The sequence below is a fragment of the Gobio gobio genome (assembly GCF_949357685.1).
Source record: "Gobio gobio genome assembly, chromosome: 2".
NCBI lineage: Eukaryota > Metazoa > Chordata > Actinopteri > Cypriniformes > Gobionidae > Gobio > Gobio gobio.
This window is the reverse complement of record NC_137098.1, coordinates 31,656,248-31,677,289: the sequence shown is the minus strand read 5'-3', so window position 1 is coordinate 31,677,289 and position 21,042 is coordinate 31,656,248. Positions and strand designations below refer to the sequence as shown.

General features: G+C 39.6%; 1 protein-coding gene across 2 annotated transcripts in view; it reads left to right on the top strand.

Moving 5' to 3' along the window:
- The window catches only part of map1aa (microtubule-associated protein 1Aa), a 30,874-nt gene that overhangs the window by 6,325 nt on the left and 3,507 nt on the right, over positions 1–21,042 (top strand). For both annotated transcript variants that reach the window (XM_079840253.1, XM_079840254.1), the window contains exons 3-5: positions 11,926–12,008; positions 13,731–13,871; positions 13,993–20,992. In XM_079840253.1, the coding sequence (XP_079696379.1) occupies positions 11,926–12,008; positions 13,731–13,871; positions 13,993–20,992 (7,224 nt within the window). The remainder of the gene's footprint in view (positions 1–11,925; positions 12,009–13,730; positions 13,872–13,992; positions 20,993–21,042) is intronic.

The following is a 21,042-nucleotide window of genomic DNA, read 5'->3' as shown; positions in this document are numbered from 1 at the left end:
GCAACTTGCACTGATATATCTTAAAAATATGTCAGTGCAATTGCTTTGTCTCAAGATGCACACCAGTAATGTTTTTCTTTTCCTTTTCTAAGGCACAAATACCCTAATTGAACTAAAGCCTAATCCTGGCTTAATCTAAGCCCTGTCTGTGAAACCAGGCCTTGCTGTACTAAAATGACTAAAAATAAAAACTATACAGACATATAGATTTAAATAAATAAATAAAAACCCCACCAAAAATGAAGTAAAATACTAAAACGTTAATTAAAATTAACATGCAAAATACAAAAATAAGAACTGTTTGAAAATATTAATATCGCAAAATAACACTGCTGATATATAAAATACATTTTATGAACTGTGGTCCATTATTAAGTTATTGTTAAGACAACCTTTGTTTTAATGATTTCCCCAAGCCCTGTGAGGGAAAAAGCTATTCTGCTGTGTGCACCCAAGTGAAAGATGCAATTAGCAGTCTGAATAAGGGCAGGACAGATAAAGTGATATAATGCTCCACCACCACTGAGGGACAAAAATGCTTTGAAGCCAGGAAGGCTTTTTCTCACTCTCAAGGGCAGACTTTGTAGAGAGCCAATCCACTGATCTCTATGGTCCATCAAAAGCCAGTTCAAACAGTATTTGGGACCAAGGAATAGTGGGTCCAAATGCTGTTTGAACTTGGTCATTAGAGTTGAATCAGTGTTGCTACAAGTCAAATAATGAACTGAGACTGAGCGTTATAATATTTCTGAGCGCACAGAGAAAGCTCCCACACATGCGGAACAGGAATCAGCCTCGTTTTTGTATTATTTATATACTCTTCAAATATGTATTACTATTTTGAATTAGCTGTTATTTTTATATTTAGTGTTTGCTTTTTAGTAATTTTTTTACGAGATGTTTTTGATGTGCACAAGTGACACAATGATGTGAAGATTGAACAGGTAGCTTTGAGAATTTCAATTCTGATCTGAGAAATGTACCAAAGCGACTGAGAAAAACTGTAAATACTTCAATTTAAAGGGTTACTTCAGCGATTTAGCATTAAGCTTTGTATCAGTAGAAACCTGGTAGTATATTCGAATTATGGTACTTTCCCCCCTCATGTCCCCCTGAGATGAGAGAATTATGCATTTTAAAAAATCCTCAGATGATGCAAATATTGTCATTTCGCGTCATCAGAGGACTTTTTGGCCAGAGTCTAGAGACGTCAGCCAGTAGTAGGAGCTAGTTCTGCATGTTTTCAACCCACCCACAGAGGAGGGATCTCACTCACAGAAAGTAAATGCGCAAGGCCGCTGCCGCTCGGCTCGGGCATTCATAACGGAGCGGTGCGGAGCAAAGTGAGTGTTTCAACTTTTCAATGAATTCCTATGAAAGTTAAGCTTCCATAGGCATGATCTGAAAACGCGCCAGACTGGACACACGTAATGAATGACAGCCGCGCTTACCTCAGTTCTGCTCAGCTCTTCGCTCTCGTGATGAATGAAATCTGACTCCTGCTGCGTTTGTCCTGTGACTTTCTTTTTGCTCACTCACACTTTATTGAAAAGACACGTTCAGTTTTTGATTGTAGTGTCTGTTCTCTAACTGAATGAAATTATTTTATTACTATGAATATCAAAACGACGTTGGGTGCGGTGCTGCGGTGGGCAAGTGATATAACCAGTAGCTGTGGCTTTGGGAGTGCCCTCGTAGGGCAGCGGAGCAAGTGCATTCTGGGAGTTGTTGTCTTTAATTCACAAGAGATAAAAATACATTTTCTGTCTTTTCTCAGTCAAGAAGGCACCAAATTCAAAAATAATTTCTCATTTCTACTACATAAATGACCCAGTTTAAATACACATTCATCTTCCCAGCGCTGAAGTACCCCTTTAAATTTTGTTTAGGAATTTTAGGTTTAGGTTTTTCATTAAATATTTTTATTTTGTTCTATTTAAGATTTATGTCAGTTAACAAGTTAACAAATAGTTTCAGTTAAAGGCACACTATGTAATTTTCGCCGCTAGAGGTCGCTTATTCAAAACAAAGGCGTAGCTTGATGAGCCTTGAGTTCGTGGAGCTTTTTTTTGCCGCAGACGACCGCTTCCGCTTCTTCCGTTCATGAGTATGCGCTGTTTTATCATATTAGATACATTTGAGTGTGTTGAAAGCCATGTTATAAGCCATGTTATAAGCCATGGCAACTATGAGACACTTGTTGCACACTGTAGTAAGCTAGATCGAAATTAGATATTAGTATGGTAAAACATGGTACTCGCGGTAAATCAAGAAAACGAGATTTAAACAATAAGACTAACTGTGTTGAGCTATATAATAATCATTAGTTTTCTGTCTGTGAATGTATCCAAACAGTTGCTAACCTGTCTAATAAAACACAATATAGTGTCTCTGGTGTTTCCATGGTTTCTACAAAATAAAACCAGAAATCGAGGGTAACGCACGGCGACGCGCGGACACAGTCCTGGTTAAAATTGTCAACACAACACAACATAACACAAGTCAACAAAATATATAACATTGTTCTAGATGTTTATTGTTCCTACATATTGTGCCTTTAACATCTAGTTATAGCAATAACAACACTGAGAACAGAGCATAAATGATGATGTTTATCTCATCTGTGATCTCTGACAGGCTGAACAAATCAGGTCATTTTTTTCTGCACTGTTGACTGGGTCATTTATTTTCCTTCCTGAAGAATATTTGAAAACATATTTGAAGCAGATTGTAACATTTGACATAGAAAGTACAACAGAGGAATGTTTTCTTTTCAAAGCTTTCAGAATACACTGATGGTGAACAGAAGTTTTCTAGATTGTTAATCTGGTGCATTAATTTGTGATCCAGTGAATTTCTAGCATGGAATCTCTGCATCCATTCAGCAACAGAGTTTGATCTAGTCCAGAAGTGGACTGACCCCTCTGTGAACTCCTTCTGTCTACTACTATTACCTCTAATTCTGTCTTACAGGCAAAAGCTGCAGCTTTTTCAGCCGAGAATCTTGAAAACTAGAATTTCTTTGTTTTTACATGGGGTCTGCCTTTGTTGTCAGCAATGTTGTTGTCTTTGCTGAGGATTTTTCTACTAGTGTTGTTTATCATTTGATGCTTGGTCATGAAACTGACTATCAATAATAAATTCCCCTATTGATTATTAGGTTGTAAGGTGGATGTTACATCCAGTTATCTCACAAACCATAGAAAGCATGCCCATCCTGCATGTGCTTGAAAGAATACTAATGAAAAAAGGCAAACTGCTGCACCCCAAAGCACTTAATTGACTGTTTCACCACCCACACAACGTTTCAACGTTTAAATTTCTTACATTCCATTATTCCATTGATGCTTATCATAATGTCCATATTCTTCACTGTATGTGTCAGAGGGGAGGTGTATTAGTCCATATCCTGCCACCATACAGGACGCGCAGACAGATTGCTGGTTTTGTTTGCGGTGCATTTGAGATAGAAACTGAAAGGGAGAGTGTGAATAAACTCTTTCACCCCACACAGAACCGCTCCCTCCACTTCACCTTGGCAGTCAGTCTGCTGCTCTGTTCTGTGCAAAAATCACTTGCGTTGTTTTAGCCAGCAGTTGAAGATGATGGATGAGGACTGAGCATGCTCGGTACGGCTGGTCTGCCACTCCTGCAGCTGTGCTTGGAATACTGATCAGGATGTGAGTGCAGTGTCATCATGGCTGACTGCTTGGAAATGTCAGAGCACAAACGGAGTGACTTTTAGCTAGTGCAAGGTTTTAAGCAGAGGAGTTCCGACTTTGTTCTTTTATTTGCAGAAAATGCATCCTAAATGTATGAATAAAAAAGATAGATAGATAGATAGATAGATGATAGATAGATAGATAGATAGATAGATAGATAGATAGATAGATAGATAGATAGATAGATAGATAGATAGATAGATAGATAGATAGATAGATAGATAGATAGATAGATAGATAGATAGATAGATAGATAGATAGATAGATAGATAGATAGATAGATAGATAGATAGATAGATAGATAGATAGATAGATAGATAGATGATGGATGGATGGATGGATGGATGGATGGATGGATGGATGGATGGATGGATGGATGGATGGATGGATGGATGGATGGATGGATGGATGGATGGATGGATGGATTATCATGTCATGTGTGAGGCTGTTAGTATCTTTTTTTTTAAATATACAATTCGATTCGTTTAGAAAAGAAAGACTACCAGTTCTAAGCAGGAGAGTGAGATTTGTGCTTCTAAGCACTGCTGCTGAATTCCCATATGACCTCTGTCTCAAGAGGAAAATTGCAAGAGATGAGACATGAAAGAAACCTCTGGCAGCATGTCGACTGAACAAACTCAAGACAAGTTAATAGAGATAGAGAAACAAAGCAAAGTAGGTTTTTAGACAAAAGATGGGGGTGAATCTCAATGGCAAAAAGTCTCCTAATCATCTCGAATTCACCTATATTTTTATGTATATATTTAAACAAAAATGACAAGATTACTGCACTGACTCTGAAATAAATATTATGATGAAAGAGTAATCGAGAATTCCCATATGTGTTGCTATTCCCATATGAGTGGGTTGCCTTCTGAAACTTCAGCCAGGGAGTTTACAACCGACACAGATGGATGGGTCCTTGAACAATCATTACAGATCCCTTTACCTCCCCGGAGGCAGCAGGGAGGAGGCTGGCCTGGAATGGTCACCATGGCCCCAGCTGTCTCGGGCATTGTTCAATTCATTTAGATTTTTCAGCAACATGCCGCACGTTAATGAGTCTGACCACAGCTCGCTGCTGTAATAGCCCTTGTGTTTAGCACGTTTGGTTGTAAAAGCCTCCAAATATGCAGTTGGGACTTAATTGCATGCGTTCTATGTGATGCTCGAGCATAATTAAGTCAATAAACAGAGGAAATTGACAGGGCGGAGAAAAATGAGTGATGAGTATCATCAGAGGTGCAACTGCAAGCCCCTCTGTGCTCATAGAAAGACGAGGAGACGCCATATACTTAACCCTAATTCAATAGCTTTTACATTTGTTTATGAAGATTATATCTTGTCATATGATATTTAATAGTTTAAATGCGATTAGTTCACAGCGGAAGCTATTTATACCATAATTTCTCTGTAACTACAATCTATAGGCAGAGGTTTTAATTTAAAAAAATGTTTTGACATATGCTAAAAAACTGCTAAATCTAATCTTGGGAAAACTACACCATTGAACATGGAGCTGATTTTCACAAACACCCCTGAAACTTGAGCTGTTAAGTGAAGTGTTGATTTGTGATTATCTCACCTCAATGTTAGCAGCACGGAAAATGCAAATCTCGTCTCAGACAAGTGTATAAAAGTATAAATCTCTCCATTTATGAAGCCGAAGCAGAGCGAGCTTTTACATGGGTCCGGTGTGTTTTCTAGTGCTGATTAATAATTCAGGATGGGTTATTGATTCTGCTCTTCTAAACCCCTGCAGTCTGCACTGAGCGTCAGCATGCTGCTCAGGCGACTCCGGTCTGCTTGATGATGGTGGCATTGATTGCAGGGCTGGATCTTGCACCACACGCACCACTGTGAAACCTGAGCCCACGCCCAGACTCCGGACCAAAGGTCTTAAAAAACGGGGGGTTATTGTTGTAGTAAGCAAAACCACGACTCCCTACTGCTAGGGTCTGGTAGAGCATTAAAATAGCTTCTGTAAAGACATGATAAGTCAAGCTTTCCATCTATGTTATTATTTTGCAAAAGTCTACAGAAGAGGCTTTAACTCTGTGGTAATGTGCTAATGCATCACCATTTTGCAAGAGCAAGCTGTTATCATGGGACTGTATTGAATGGATGAAATAACTGAGATAATTCAAGAGATGGACACAGGCTGTCTAGCAGCAAGGGTGTGGCAGGCAGACTGCTGCTTTGAACAGTTGCTTAGGATATGTCTGGAAGTGTCTATTTATAATCTTGTAATAGCATCAACTTAAATTTGATTTAACAAATGCAAACCCTTTTTGTAGCAGACGCACTCATCACCTTCGGCTATTAAAAACTCATTCCTTCTATTAAAAACATCTTTCAAGTGGAATTGGATAAATAAATGATTTTCCTAATTTATGTAATTTTGGTTTTGTTTGTAATGCATAAGAATATTAGTTTAATCTCCAGATTGGACAGAATCCTCACCCTCTTACTGTAAACACTATTCTGCGCTGGCTCATGGTCAGAGAGGTGGTCAGTCAGAGTCGAGCAGACTGTCTGCGAGAGAATGCTGATGGAGTGCAGTTAACAGGGCAGATTTTGGCAGTCTTGCACTGCAGCTGTCTGCCTGGGATCAACATAAACTGCTAAATGGCCCATCCTTGTCATTCTTGACCATTACAGCACCTAGGCTGAAAAATATAGACTTATTTATGTTCAGGTTGAACATAAACAATACGTTATGGATATTAATTACATGCATCATGTTGATATGATGCTAAGTGGTCATTTTTGCTTTCTCATTATGTCAGGTTTTGTTAACAGAGCCTCTTGATATGCTGAAGAGCTAGTTTTTTTACAATATTGAAAGTGATTTTAGATGGGAGAAAATTTTTTTAGATTACATTTTAATGCTAAAAATAAAGGTTCCAATTTTTTTTTTGTACAACAATGCCACATATTAAGACCCACTCTGGGTTCCTCAAATAACCTTTCAGAGTACAGTTCTTAAAAGAACCATATTTTCTTAGTTTGAAGAACATTTGAAAATTCTAAAGAAACTTTTTCTGATATAAAGAACCTTTCATGCAATGGAAAGGGGTTTCCATGGATGTCAAAGGTTCTTTATGGAATAAAAGAATAAAATAAAAGAATCTCGATATTCCAGTCCAGTATTTGTTTATTAATTATTATTATTGTATTATTGATCAGGTAGCAAAATGTAATAAGCCAACACTAGAATAACGGCAGTAAATTTAATTAAGAGTGGGGAATATTTGTAATAATAATAACAATAATAAATATTATTTATAGAGAGCTTTTCAGGGTACTCAAATATGCTTTAAAAAAATTGTTGTTACTAAAATGACTATTGGGATGGCTCATGGTAAATGTATTTTATGATGCTAAATATTTATGAATATTTAAAAAAAAATTTAGTCCATTGGATGTAAAACTAGGGTGAATACAGGTAAAGTGGAACGTCTTGAAATCCTTCCTCAAACTCTTCCTCGAACCCTTTTTAGAGCCGTTATTAGCAAATTGGGCCACCTTTACCTCGGTTCACCGTAAATCTTATTTATAAATTACTTCTATACAAGGTCGAATTAAATCGGCATAAAATGCATCACTGAAATGTGATCATATTGTTGCATATTTCTCATTCTTCAAGTGTCATCCTTATTCGTAGTGTGCATGTGAAAACAGGCTCATAGGCCACACCCACTCCATCTCGCGCACTCGCGTGTCTGTGCGCGTTCTCGACGCACGATAAGCACGGCTCAGCATCAGCAACGGTAGGTCTAATCTGTCATATAATTCTTCAGATGTTTGATTATTGGCATATGGTTCAAATATCTTGATCTCTGGCCGAGGTTATTCATTCATGAAATGTGCAGTATTGCTGATATAGTATCGTGTCAACCTCGTACACTGGCTGTCTAGGTCAGTATCGGTTCTGGCTTCTTCACGGATTTATCTAAAGGTCGCAAAAACCCAAGCCGTTGTGAAGCGTGTACGATTAGTTATGCCATCAGCGAGAGTGCATGAAAGTGCATGGTCGCACTGGACGAGCAAGGCGGGAAGAACATCTCTTCGGCAACATAAATGGGAGGTTTTATTTAGGAATATGAGGGAGAAAATTATGAATTTGCTAGATTTGTTTTCTATTTCATCTCATTTTCATAAGACACTAGCCTACAGTTGCTTAATTTATGTTTTTGATCACAAAGCTAACGTTTAACTCAACGAATATGCATTTTGTCAGAAGTCGCCGGGGAATTTGGTGGAAACGCGTTTTAATTTCACCGTGACCCAGATCTTAATTGTGATTCTGATTATTATTGGATGCAGCAGGGCATCTGAGGAACCTGTGACTGTCGCGCGCGCGCTCGAGTACGCGTCACCGCGTGAGAGATGGAAAAAAAATGTGCTCCGATTCCACACAGGCCAGACATAAATCTCGTAGATTAGTTAATCAGCTATCTATGTGAAGCAGAACCTGAGTGATGTACTCTTTTTTCGTAGTAAACTATTTCATCTTAAAGGGATAGTTCACCATGAAAAATCATTTACTCATGCCATAGAATTAATGGAACACTTAAGGAAACAGAGATAATCTGTGTGAAAACATTACCATCTTTTTTTGTTTCATAGAAGAAAGTCATAGAGGTTTGGAACAGGATGAGTAAATGATGACAGAATATTAATTTGAAAGAGACACACCTATTTGTCATGTGAAATGATTGTCGTACGTATTAATTTAGTTTGCTATGCTCATAAAATGTCAGTTGAGCTGATACAATTATGCGCTACTTGTGTTTAGAATGGAAGGGATTGAAACATATTTGCAACTTGTGATGTGGATTGTTTGAAAAAGCGATCAGCCATTTGCTTTGCTGAGGTCAGATGTATTGATGGGAGGAGAGGAGGATTTAGCTTCAGCACCATCCTGTCAAATGACTGTGTGTGTGTGTGTGTGTGTGTGTGTGTGTGTGTGTGTGTGTGTGTGTGTTTACCAGTCCTTTTACACCTGTGTTATCATTATTGTTCAAAGAGCATGGCATGAACAAAAGCACAAGCACTTTTTTTGTCCCTGGTCATTAATTCTCAAAAGCGATTATAAATGCAAATTATTTTTGTATCATTTTAAATGGTGCCTTAAGGCGTTCCGTTTATTTGCATGTAACAAATAAATGGGCACTTTAAGGCCAGTGCCCCTCTGTGCTTTGTACAATTTATCCCTTTTAGTCATTTATTGCATTTAAATGAGCCATTTGTATTAACTCAACCCATTCGCTTCAGTTGTTTACAGCATAATTGAGGTCCATTACTCCGCAAGAGCACATACATATGAATGAGAGCTCAACACTCGTCTTGCTTTTCTATTAGGGGACTCTTGTCTCTGCTTGTTAACATGTATTTGATCGAGATAAACTTGTTGGTGGTTTCAAAGGCACGGATAGGGCAGTTCCAATGTAGTGCTCAGAAATTCACTGCTATGGATACGATTAAGTGGCTTTAATAAGATTACAGCTGCTTATTGAATCACTACCCCGAGATAACGGTTTAAAACGTGTTACACACCTCCTCTCTCTCTCTCTTCCCGTCTCTTCGTATCAAACACAGTGTGATTCGGAGACAGCTGAACAGTAAAGGACAGGGCAAAGATAGAACGAGATAACATTGGCACAACAAATGTAATACTTCTCTCGCACTGAGATTCAATGGCTATCTCCGTTGTGTTCAAGGACTTGACATGATTCAAATTGTCATCCAACAACAGCTGAACATTTTTTAAATGTAAAAACTTTTGATTTACTTTAATGATAATGAAGTGTTGAAACTTTCAGCTACGAGGCGATCACATTTGCACCTCATTTTCCCCGATGAGTGAAGAGCCAGTCTTGCAAGTGAAGTTTCAGCTGTCAGGGGCAACTTCTATCTGGTGGAAAAGCTAAATTAGACCTCAGATGTCGCTCATTTTTCCATGTCTACATTTAAATTACGATCTTTTTACTCAAAGCATGTGTCACTGTTCAAAATGAGCTAATCTGTGATTTAGGAATAAAGATTTTGGAGGCATAGAGAGTTCAAAGGCAGATATTAAGTGTGACTTTAAAACTATTTAAGCCTGTGAGGCAATCAGTCAGTTCCACTAATTTCTTGCCAGTGAAAGCGTGTCAGTCGCCTGGATCACTTGTGCTTATCATTTAATCCTAAAAGCCAAAATGCACAGATTAAAGACCTTCTCTGGAGTGTTGTCAAATCTGCTATTTACTTTTACCAAATGAGTCTTAGCAAGTGTAAAATACATCTGACCCCATTTGTCAGTGTTTTACATTCTCAGTTGAGTGATACTGAATTAGCTTATTTTAGAAACCATCTGCTGAGGTGCTAAATATTACTGTAACTGTGTACAACATGATTCAAGTGCATATAAATCACTTATGGATATAAGTTGCTCCGAAATAGAATTTTATATCTATATATTTCATGTTAAATATGGGCAGTTTATTTATTTTCTGTTACTGAAATAACAGAACTTCAGAAATTATCTGAGACTATTCTTAACCTTATTTAGTGCAAGCCGATAACTCACAGAATAGCCCATGCTGGTTAACTGTTTGTGCAAAGAGCTTAATTTAATTGTTTGCTCTAGAGCAAATTGACTAAGGAGGAGGAGTTTAATGTCATGGTAGATTGCTTCAGCATGTTTTCAAATGCACAAACATCAGTAGTTATCTGGGTCCTAGTGCTATACGTTCAGTGGAAAGTGCTTTTATCTAAAGAAATGGCTATGGATATAAAAATCATATAGATATTTTTGCCTATGGAATCTAATATTGTGACATTTATTATTAACATACAATTAGAATTTCAATGCAAATGAAAGAAGATTGCTAAATAAAAATCTGTCTTTAGAATAATTTTCTAATAAAAGCACAAACCACCTCCACATCCAAATTCTTGTATCTGACATGAATTAGAGTTGAAATAGAATTTACAAATGCATTTCTTTAGAACGGTAGTAAGGTGAAGTTGTGTGTATGCTCAATGTCACAGGAGACCATGCAGCCTGATTTAGCCGATTTATCTGTTCTCCATCTCAGAGTGAAAGCACATCTGAAGGTCATGTTGACAGCTGTCCCAAAGCATCTTGTTAGTTCTGACGGAAAGGATGTCATAATGATGTCAAATGTCTGGAAAGTCAAAACTCAACTTAGCAGTATAAAGGACCAGAATTATCTGGAGTTGAATATAATGCTACAATTCCGTTTCAGGTTTCCGTTTTAAGATAAACATCGAAAATGAAATTATGCTGAAGGTTAAACTGAGTTAGCACTATTTGTAGTCCGCTGCTACCATCCAGAGTCCATTGTATGATCTGGCAGCAGTGTACCGTTATGAACTACTCCATGTTATAGCAGAAAATCTGATCTTACACTCTTTCATTCATTTTTTTTGATTAGACAATGTCTTTTTTATTTTGTGGGCGTTTTTCCGGACATGCTTTGAAATGTAAATTCATCATAGCCTTTTCAAGATCATCACGTTTATAGCATGTTATGTACGTTAAGCTACTGAGAGTGTGTGAGGAGCCCAGTCAAATCACCAGTGTGCTATTTAAGTCCACACGCCCTTGTTCCTATCTCACTGCTGTGAAAATGACCCTATAGATAACCTATAGAAAGGTCTAAAGCAGTGACAGCCAACGAGAGGTATGTGCTTATTATAGCCTAATAATGCACAGGGTCACAATTTGTGTGTGTGTGTGTGTGTTTCAACTGTGCAATGCTGGATTAATATTTTCAGTTTGAGAGAGGATTTTTTCAACCTTTTCAGAAATGCTGCAATGCGTCGTGCAGCACCAAGACTGGGTCAGTGTAACGCAGCTGGCGGCAATAGCCAGCTCACCATCCCCATGGCAACAACCAATAGATTTGCTTGCAGGAGCTTTGCAATATTGTTTTGATTGCATGGAATTGAGAAGACTGCTTTCACAGGATTAGTGTATTCTTGCAGAGGAGCGGGAAGAGACAAAGAATAGTGAATAAACAGTAATTAAATGCATGGAGGCAGTAATTGCATCATTCCAGTAGGGTGCAACCGTTATCTCTGTTTCTCAATATCAGATGAAAAATTCTTGGAAATAAATTGCATTGTCAATAAATATTTTAAACATTCCTTGTTTTCAACAAAAAAAAAATGTTTTATTTATTTTTAGGACAGAGACTTTTGCAATACAAGAGTGATGTCCTGGAGACTGTTGTGTTGGTGAATCCTTCTGAGGAGAATATTGCTATAGAGGTAATTGTATATAAGCAATTGTGTTTTTCTCAAGCATCTAAGATATCAATTATAGCGTTTAACTGTTAAAGGCACAATATGTAATATTTTTGCATTAAAATATCAAAAACCACTAGCACAGTGTTATATTTTTTTCACTTGTGTACTTACATTATCACAAATGTTTCCAAAAATGTTTAAATCAAGAGAAATCTGCTATTTTAACCAGTGTAACATCCCTCATTGTGTCACCTGTCAATGACATCATATCCGCATTACCCTCGATTTTAATTTCGTAGAAACCATGGAAACACCATAAACGCTTTAACATATTGTGTTTTATTTGACAGGTGAGCAACTGTTTGGATACCTTTATCGACAGAAAACAAATTATTGTTATATAACAACACAGTTAGCCTTATTGTTTGAATATCGTTTTCTTGATTTACTGCAAATCTTTCTACCATGCATCGGAGACAACAATTCTGTAGTGGATAACATAGCCTAATCAGAAAGAGCTTTATTTGTAGTAACAGTAATACAGCATTTTGTCCATCATACAATATATTTAAAAATTAATTGCATGCCGATTAGCAACACAAATCATCCAACTTTTATTAATATGATATTCTAATATCGATCTAGCTTACTGCTGTGTGCAACAAGTGTCTCATACCAGCCACTGAGCAAACGCACAGAGTAACGCTAACATAACTTTTAACACACAAATTATTTTTCTGACCAAGTAAAACAGTGCTGCGTTACCCCACAATTTTAATTAGTCATATTAAGTGACCTGTATTAAGTGAGTAATAATTCACCACTTGCGGCTGTTTCATTAGAATGAAATAAAATAATGTGAATTTAAGTGACCAAACTAACAAAGTTCAAGTTCAGGGAGGAAGGAGTTAGGAACCATCAAATGTTAAATGTAACTTTAATCATAGTAGACATAAACAACAAAATGAAAGGAGTGGCCGACTGCGGCATACAAGCATAATTAAAACAGCAAAGTAAAAAGCCTTAGGCCTGGTCCTCTCTCGCCCTTCACTGTCATCATTCCCTGGGACCCCACCCTGCACCCACAGTATCGTTAATAAAACTTGTTTTACTAGGCCCTATTTACACCTGGTATTAAGATGCGTTTTCGTCCACTTTCAATCTCTTCTGTCCTGATTTCTTCAAGGGGAGAGTCTATGGGCTCTGATAGCCACAAGACCACACTGAACGCTGTGAGTGCGCGTTAGAAATCAGACTTTTTTTTTGTCTTCAAACCAAACTTGGGTCTTCAGCCGACAAAGTTTAAATTCCATTTGGCTAGCGTGCTTTCCATAATGTTTACGTATTAGGTCAGTAGGCAAAGGAGAGTAGGTGGTCTTTTGTGGCTGTTCGAACACATTCGACCAGATGAGCGTCTACACTACAAAAGCAATCCAGTCGAATGCGTTTGCGACTACCTCTGGAAGTGTTCTTCCAGAGGAAAGCGTCTTAATACCAGGTGTAAACAGGGCCTTAAATACATCAGCTCATCCATGAACATGATTTCTGCCTTGAGTCCCGTCAAATTGCTTTCCATCGGCTGGCTGTGGCGGCAAGATGACAACTCCCATGATTCCATGCTCATTCATGGTGTCATCAAGTTACGCTTTTGATATTGTTTTGAATTTGAAGTGATCTCTAGCGGAGAAACTTGCATACTGTGCCTTTAAATATAACAATAAATGCATTCTCTTTCTTTTCTAGTTCAGAACACTGCTCTGTGACTCAGCAGGACATAAGTTATTGGTCCTAAGTGGGCAAAGTACTGAAAAAACTGGTGACATTATCCTGCAAAGTGGAGTGTTTGGTTGGAAAAATTTCTCTGACATTCTCTCAAGTCGTAGGGTAAGTGGCTATTGAACCATTAGCGATCTCATAATACTTCACACAGCACTTAAGCATTTACTTTTTTTTTTTTTTTTGGTTAATCGAACAATAAGAAACATTTTTCTTTCTTTCTTTGTAGATTAAAGAACTCTTAAACCAGCCATCCACAGGTCAGCAAGCCTGTTTGACTGTGTCCTGTAAAGGAGAGGGGGGCTGGAGCTCCCTTGGGTACATACAGGACCAGAGCTTACTGAAGTACAGACTGAACCCTGAGCCTGTGCTGCCTGAGATGGAAGGTGTGAGCGAGTTCACAGAATATGTCTCTGAGACAGTGGATGTTCCCTCCCCTTTTGAGCTCCTGGAACCACCAACCTCAGGAGGGTTCCTCAAGTTGTCCAAGCCATGCTGCTATATCTTTCCTGGAGGACGGGGCGACTCTGCTTTGTTTGCTGTCAATGGCTTTAATATTTTGATTGATGGTGGATCAGACAGAAAGTCTTGCTTCTGGAAGCTGGTCAGGCATTTGGATAGGATTGATTCTGTTCTCCTTACCCATATAGGAGCAGATAATCTCCCTGGCATAAATGGACTGTTACAGAGAAAAATTGCAGAGCAGGAGGAAGAGAAGAGCCGTGGTTCAAATACCTATGGAGACTGGATGAAAAACATGATTTCACCAGAGCTTGGTGTTGTTTTCTTTAATGTTCCAGAAAAGCTGAAGATGCCTGAATCCACGCTGAAAGCAAAGAGGAGCATTGAGGAGGCCTCTCTTACATTGCAGTACCTTCACAAACTAGGCATCAAACCTGAGCCTCTATACAGAGTTGTAAGCAACACAATTGAGCCTTTAACACTCTTTCACAAGTTGGGTGTTGGGAAACTAGACATGTATATTCTAAATCCTCTCAAGGACAGTAAGGAAATGCAATTCTTCATGCAGAAGTGGGCTGGTAATAGTAAAGCAAAAACTGGCATTGTCCTGTCCAATGGCAAAGAGGGTGAGATTTCTGTTCCTTACCTTACATCAGTGACAGCTCTGGTTGTGTGGGTCCCTGCCAGTCCAACTGAAAAGATTGTGAGAGTACTGTTTCCTGGAAATGCCCCACAAAACAAAATATTTGAGGGGCTGGAAAAGCTGAGGCATCTCGATTTCTTGCGATATCCAGTAGCCACTCAAAAGGACATGTCATCCGGAGCTCCACCTCCACTGATTAAACAAACTAAAATGAAGCTGAGAACTGATAGCAAAGAAAGTCTCAAATCATCCGTTAAAATGTCTTCCACTACAAAAGCAAGCAAGAAAGAGGCAAATGAAGATATTGAGTCAAAGAGTGAATCTGTAAAGGAGAACAAAGTTGAAAAGAAAGAGAAGAAAATTAAAGAGACTGTTAAAACTCCCAAACCACTGAAACCTAAGACGGCGTCACCCGATTCACTTAAGCAAGAGAAAAAGAAACTACAGAGAGAAAAATCCCCTAAAAAACATATCAAGGAGAAATCATCTAAGATGGAGGAAAAGAAAGATCAGGAAAAGAAAGACACAAAGAAAGAAAAAACTGATGTAAAAAAAGAGAACATAGTTAAAAAAGAACTCAAAAGTAAGGAGGAGAAGAAAAAGGAAAAAGAAAAAATTAAGCCAGAGTTGAGAAAAATCACAAAACCTGACTTAAAGCCTTTCACTCCTGAGGTCAGAAAGACTCTGAACAAAGCAAAGGTTCAAGCAAAGCCTAAAACAGAAAAAACTAAAGCAGCTAAGGAGCAAGAAAACAGGCCAGCTGCTAAGCAAGCTTCAGTGGAGAAACAGGAGAGTGATAGGTCCTTAGTCTCCTCCCCAGAGGATCTTACCAAGGATTTTGAAGCCTTGCGACTGGAAGAGGAGCTTTCCAAGCCCACAGAGAGCAAAATGCTCCCAAATCTTCAATCTGCAGTGGACACTGTTGTCCCTCACATTGAATCTCCTGATGAGGGAATAACTACAACTGATGTTGAGACAGAGTCCCCTCATGAGGAAAGGGTACCATATGGAGTAAATGCAAATGAACACCCCTCTAAAACCACTGACAGATTTGAGGATGAAGGTGCTACTACAGAAGATGACATAGAGGATGACTATACCACAAAACTGAAAAGTGCTAAAACATCTGACTTTGTGGAGAAGGGTGAAGATAAAAAATGGCAAGAAAAGGCAAAAGAAGATAAAGAGTTTGAAATGAAACCCAAAAAGAGTGACAGTGAAGAAGATGAGGATGTGATTGAGAAAGCAGAGCTAGAGGAAGCAGAGGATATAGTACATGAGGAGGAGCTCAAGTACAAGTCAGATGAGGTTCGGAAAGAAAAACTTGGAAAGGACTGGGAGATGAAACAAAGTGACGTTAAATCTGCCAAACCTCTGGGTGCTGCAGAGCATGTTTCTTTCATCCAAGATGAGACCATTCCAGGTTACTCTGAGACAGAGCAGACCCTCTCTGATGAGGAGATTAATGAGGAGACAGAGGAGAGAATCCCACATCTTCAATATGATGTCGGCTCTTATGACATCTCAGTTCCTGATGAACCAGGGACTTTTGACACCATCCATGGCATGAAACCACCAACCATATCTGTTGCTTCTGAGTTATCATCGAAGGGTTTTGCAGTAGACCAGGAGCCAGTCCTGTCAGCTTATGCATCCAATATAATTGCGGCTCCATTGGCTGAAGAAGAGCATATATCATCAGCCACCTCCATCACGGAATATGACAAATTATCATCTTTTGCGACATCTGTGACTGAAGATCAGTCTATAGCATCTGTGACAGCACCACCTACTGAAGACGCAGGAAAAAGCTCTTTACTCTTAGATACTATAAATAGTATACCATCGTCCGTACATACAGATGCCACTCAAGGAAAGGAGTACCTCCACTCTGCTGGAACCATTTCCCCGACGTCGTCCTTAGAGGAGGACAAGTGTTTTAAATCACCTCCTTCAGAGGAATATCAACCCATTGTGCCAGAAACAGAAACTACAGTAAAGGCTACAGTTCCCACAAATTATGAGGATGAAGAGGATGAGGAAGAGGATGAGGATCAGACACCAAATGTTGACATGCCACTTGGAAAGATCCATGAGGGTTATGCATCTGCTGCCATGCTCCAAGACACTGAAAAAGCTTCTGATAAATTTCCCGTATCAGCTGCACCTATTTCTCCTCCTGTGATGTATTTTGGCACACACGAAAAAGATGAAAAGGGACTCTCACTCTCTAAGGATGAATCTAAATTGGGCGCCTCTGATAAAGGTTTGTCCTTTTCACCAAATTTGCCTTGCACCTCAGAGACGAGTATTATCTCAGAGAGTGAAGAAAGATGCCTCAGCCCAGATGACAGCACTGTGAGGTTTGCCTCACCTACACAATCAGGGCCGACCAGCAGTAGCTACTCTCCCACTGAGGAAAGATCACAAAAGCCACTGATTATGGACAAAGAGGAAAAACTAGACAAGGAGACTTTTGACCCTCCGAGGTATTTGACCCAGGATGCTCCTGCTGACAAAAAGTCTGAAAGTCTGAAAAGTGTGAAAATAATTGATGATGAAGTGGACCCTTTTGGAAAGGGGTTCTCCAGCACTAAAACTGCAGTATGTGACTCTGAAGAGGATGAAGATGAAGAGAAAGATGATCATTATGGAAAGGAAAGCTATAAAGTGTGTAGTAAAGCTAAATACAAAGAGGAGAGGGAGTGCACTTTTCTTGATGAAGAATATTCCCAAGAGGCAACACCCCTAAAAGTGGAGAAGCTGTTTGAAAATGAGAAAGAATCTGTGGATAAGGAAGACAAACCACAAAATGTGACCTACTTGGGCCTTGAGAACAAATCCCAGATGCTCAGCTCAGGAGAGGAAGATGAAAGTGATACTGAGGATGGTACTTACTCAAGCGTAAAAGGACCACAGGACAAGTTAGATTCCATGTCAGCAAGCCAAGGCCAAAAAGATGTGTCATTTTCAGAGATAGATGACCTAAATGTGATCTCTAAAGACAGTGATAAAAGTGTCCACTTCAACTTGTATTCCTTCCCAGAGTGTGAGAAAGGCCTCAAAGGGGAATTTGAGAGGGTGGTAAGGCAAGATACACCCTATGTTGGGAAAAGCTTTACATATTCTGATGTATATGACAGTAAATCAAGTTCAGTGGATTCCTACTCTCCAAATCTGCCAGCTGAGCACACTTTTGATGATACTGATGTTAAGAAAACAGAAAAGGAGGATTCCCTAGAATCTTCCACTGGCAAGACTACTGACCTTAAAGCATCAGATGAAAAGAAAACATCATCAGCTTCATATAGTGAAACACAAAGTGTCTATGGGACACCACAGTTTGGAGATACAGCCGAAGGAACATTCTCTGAGAAAACAAATAAAGTTGAAGTAAAGACAATTGAGAAAACCTCACCTGTTTCAGCAGAGAGAGACCCCTTTTCAGTTAAATTTGAAAAGCCAGATTTCAGTGGGATGGCAGAGGTTGGTGCATCACAACCAGTCCATTATGCAGCTGACAGCTTCATCTCTGATTACAGTGCTAAAAGTACAAGTTCTATGTTCGGCCAATCTACATTTAGCACAAAAGACGTTATACCTGGAAACATGAAAATGTTTGCTGATGGAGAGGACGAGGATGAAGAGGATGAAGAAGATGAAGATGAGGATGAGGATGAGGAGTATGGAGAGCATGTAAGTGATAGTGATACAGAGAAAGGTGCCAAAGACAGACAAGAGAAAGATGCCCAGTACCCACTGACTAGTGCCATCACCACTGTACCTACTCAATTCCAGGATGAAAAGAAAGACACCGTTACACATGATTACAGCTCTGAAACGTATGGAAAATCTCTAGGTTCATCAACATTTGAATCCATTATAAGCCACGAGAGCCCCAAGGACTCATTTCAAACTGCTAAAGGTGCCTCGTCTTTTCCTACTGAAAGTCAAATTACAATCTCCTCTGGATTTGAACATTCTTCAAGTGAGCATAAAAATGAGTTTGTAGAAAATGATGAGAAAGTTGTCAAGTCATATTTACCCCTCTCAACAAAGTCTGCTGACGATAAATTCTCTACTCACTATGATGGCAAAGGTATTGAGTTTGACAAGCAAAAGACACCAGACGCAGCAGAGAAAAAAACAGCAGACCCTGTTTCATTGGGCTTCAGTTACACAACTATGTCAGCCACAGCATACTCTTCGTCCTCTTCTTACAGTCATTCTTCATCAGCTTCAGCATCTCTGTCCACTAGCCACCAGTTTGTGGATGAGTTAGAGACCCCAGCCTGTACTGGAGTAGAGTACTCATCTTTCAAAGATGAACATTCACCAGTAGTTGATTCACCCTTTTCCAGTTCTGGTGGGCAGGTTAAAGATGAATATTTAGAAGTGTCTGAAAAACTGACTCCTGCAACCACTACTGCTGAATCCACCTCTAGTCTTGCGAGATTCTCACCATTATCACCCTTTGAGGAGATCAAGCCTTTCCCTCCCAATGCTGGTACCTGTATAGGTGATAAGAAAGATCCTGCTTATTCTACAAGCAATATCTCAGATCAAGGCCCAAAAAGTCAGTGCTTTTATAAGCCGGAGTGGGATGAGGACTCAGGATTACAAGCGGAATTTGGTGCAACTGGACCTTATTCTTCAATCCCTCCGACCACACAGAAAGACACCATGCCTAAAGATCTCTATGGTGCTTCATCAACACTTGCATTTGAGTGCCCTGAAAAACAGTACTATGAAGACACAGAGAGTAGTGAAGAGGAGGATGATTATATGTACGAAACTGAACAGGATAAACTTCAGTACCAAAGATCTACACTTACAGCTCAAGCAGACAAGAAAGATGCAACCTTTTCCTTGGGTGAGACAATAACAAAGGACATATCTTCTGGATTGGGAGCCACTATCCCAGATGCGCTTAACTCATATCCTTCCTCTTTCCCAGAGTCCAGAAAACCAGACACAGCAAATGGGCCTGCAGAAGTTAGTTTGAGTGCACCAGAGGCTTTTGGTGGAACCAGCAAGGTGGGGATAGGCTTGTCAAAAACGGAGACAAAAGGCCAAGAATTTGATGTAAAGAAAATTAAGAGTCCAGGTGAATGGGAAAGGCAGCAACAACGAGACATCTACCCAGGGGCATCCCCACCTCATTATCGACATGAAGATGAGTATGAAGAAGAAGAGACTGAGCCAGAGCACCCAGCCCGTCCTCTTTCCCTCTCATCCACAGACCAACCTTTCCAACCGTCTTATTATCCAGATGATCCAAGCAGACACGATGACGACTCTGACTATCCTTCAGATGTTGGCATCCGTCCACATTCATCCAAAGCTTCCCCAGGCTATTCCTCCTGTGAGTACAAGCAAAGGAGAGGAGACACGTCTCCATCCTTTATCAACCCAAGCTTATGCCAACTTTCAAGTGACGAAGAAAATGAGGAACAGAGAAGCCAAGCATATGATCAGCAACCTTCTGGGAAGACAAGATCCCACGAACAACCTCGCCACCACTCTCACAGTCATCATGGCGAGGACAGCGAATTGCAACACTTCTCTGGAGCCATGGCTGCGGGGATTAGTGCCAGTGGGGAGGACACCCCTCCAACCTCTGTCAGTGAGCCGTTGCATTCACAGTCAGATTCTGATGTTCCACCAGGTACAGAAGAGTGTCCATCGATCACAGCAGAAAGAAACAATGACTCTGACGAGGATGCAGATTACCTGCCAGTAGATAAATCATCTGGAGCTTATGGGGGGAAGCATTACTCATCTAGGTCACCTAATACAAATCATGATCCCTTCCCGTCACCAATGATGGACCCTGCTCCTTTTTCCCCTCACCCTGATGTATGTATGGTTGATCCTGAAGCTCTGTCAAGCATAACAGACAAACCAATCAAGAAAGATACCAAAACAAAGGGTTTACGTAAATTAGGTAAGACAAAGTCCTCATCTCCTGCTCGGAAGGCTGATGCCAGGTGGAAGAGGTCCCCATCCAAGGAACCCTCCACTCACACCACCTCTCTTAAGAAGAAGGACATGGATGATGATCTGTCAAGGTCAAGCCACAACACCGGCAAAGGCCTTGTCAATGGCCTTAAGAACAGTGCAGGTATGAACAAACATTCTTTGTATGCAAATCAAGATGAGCTGTTGTTTTGT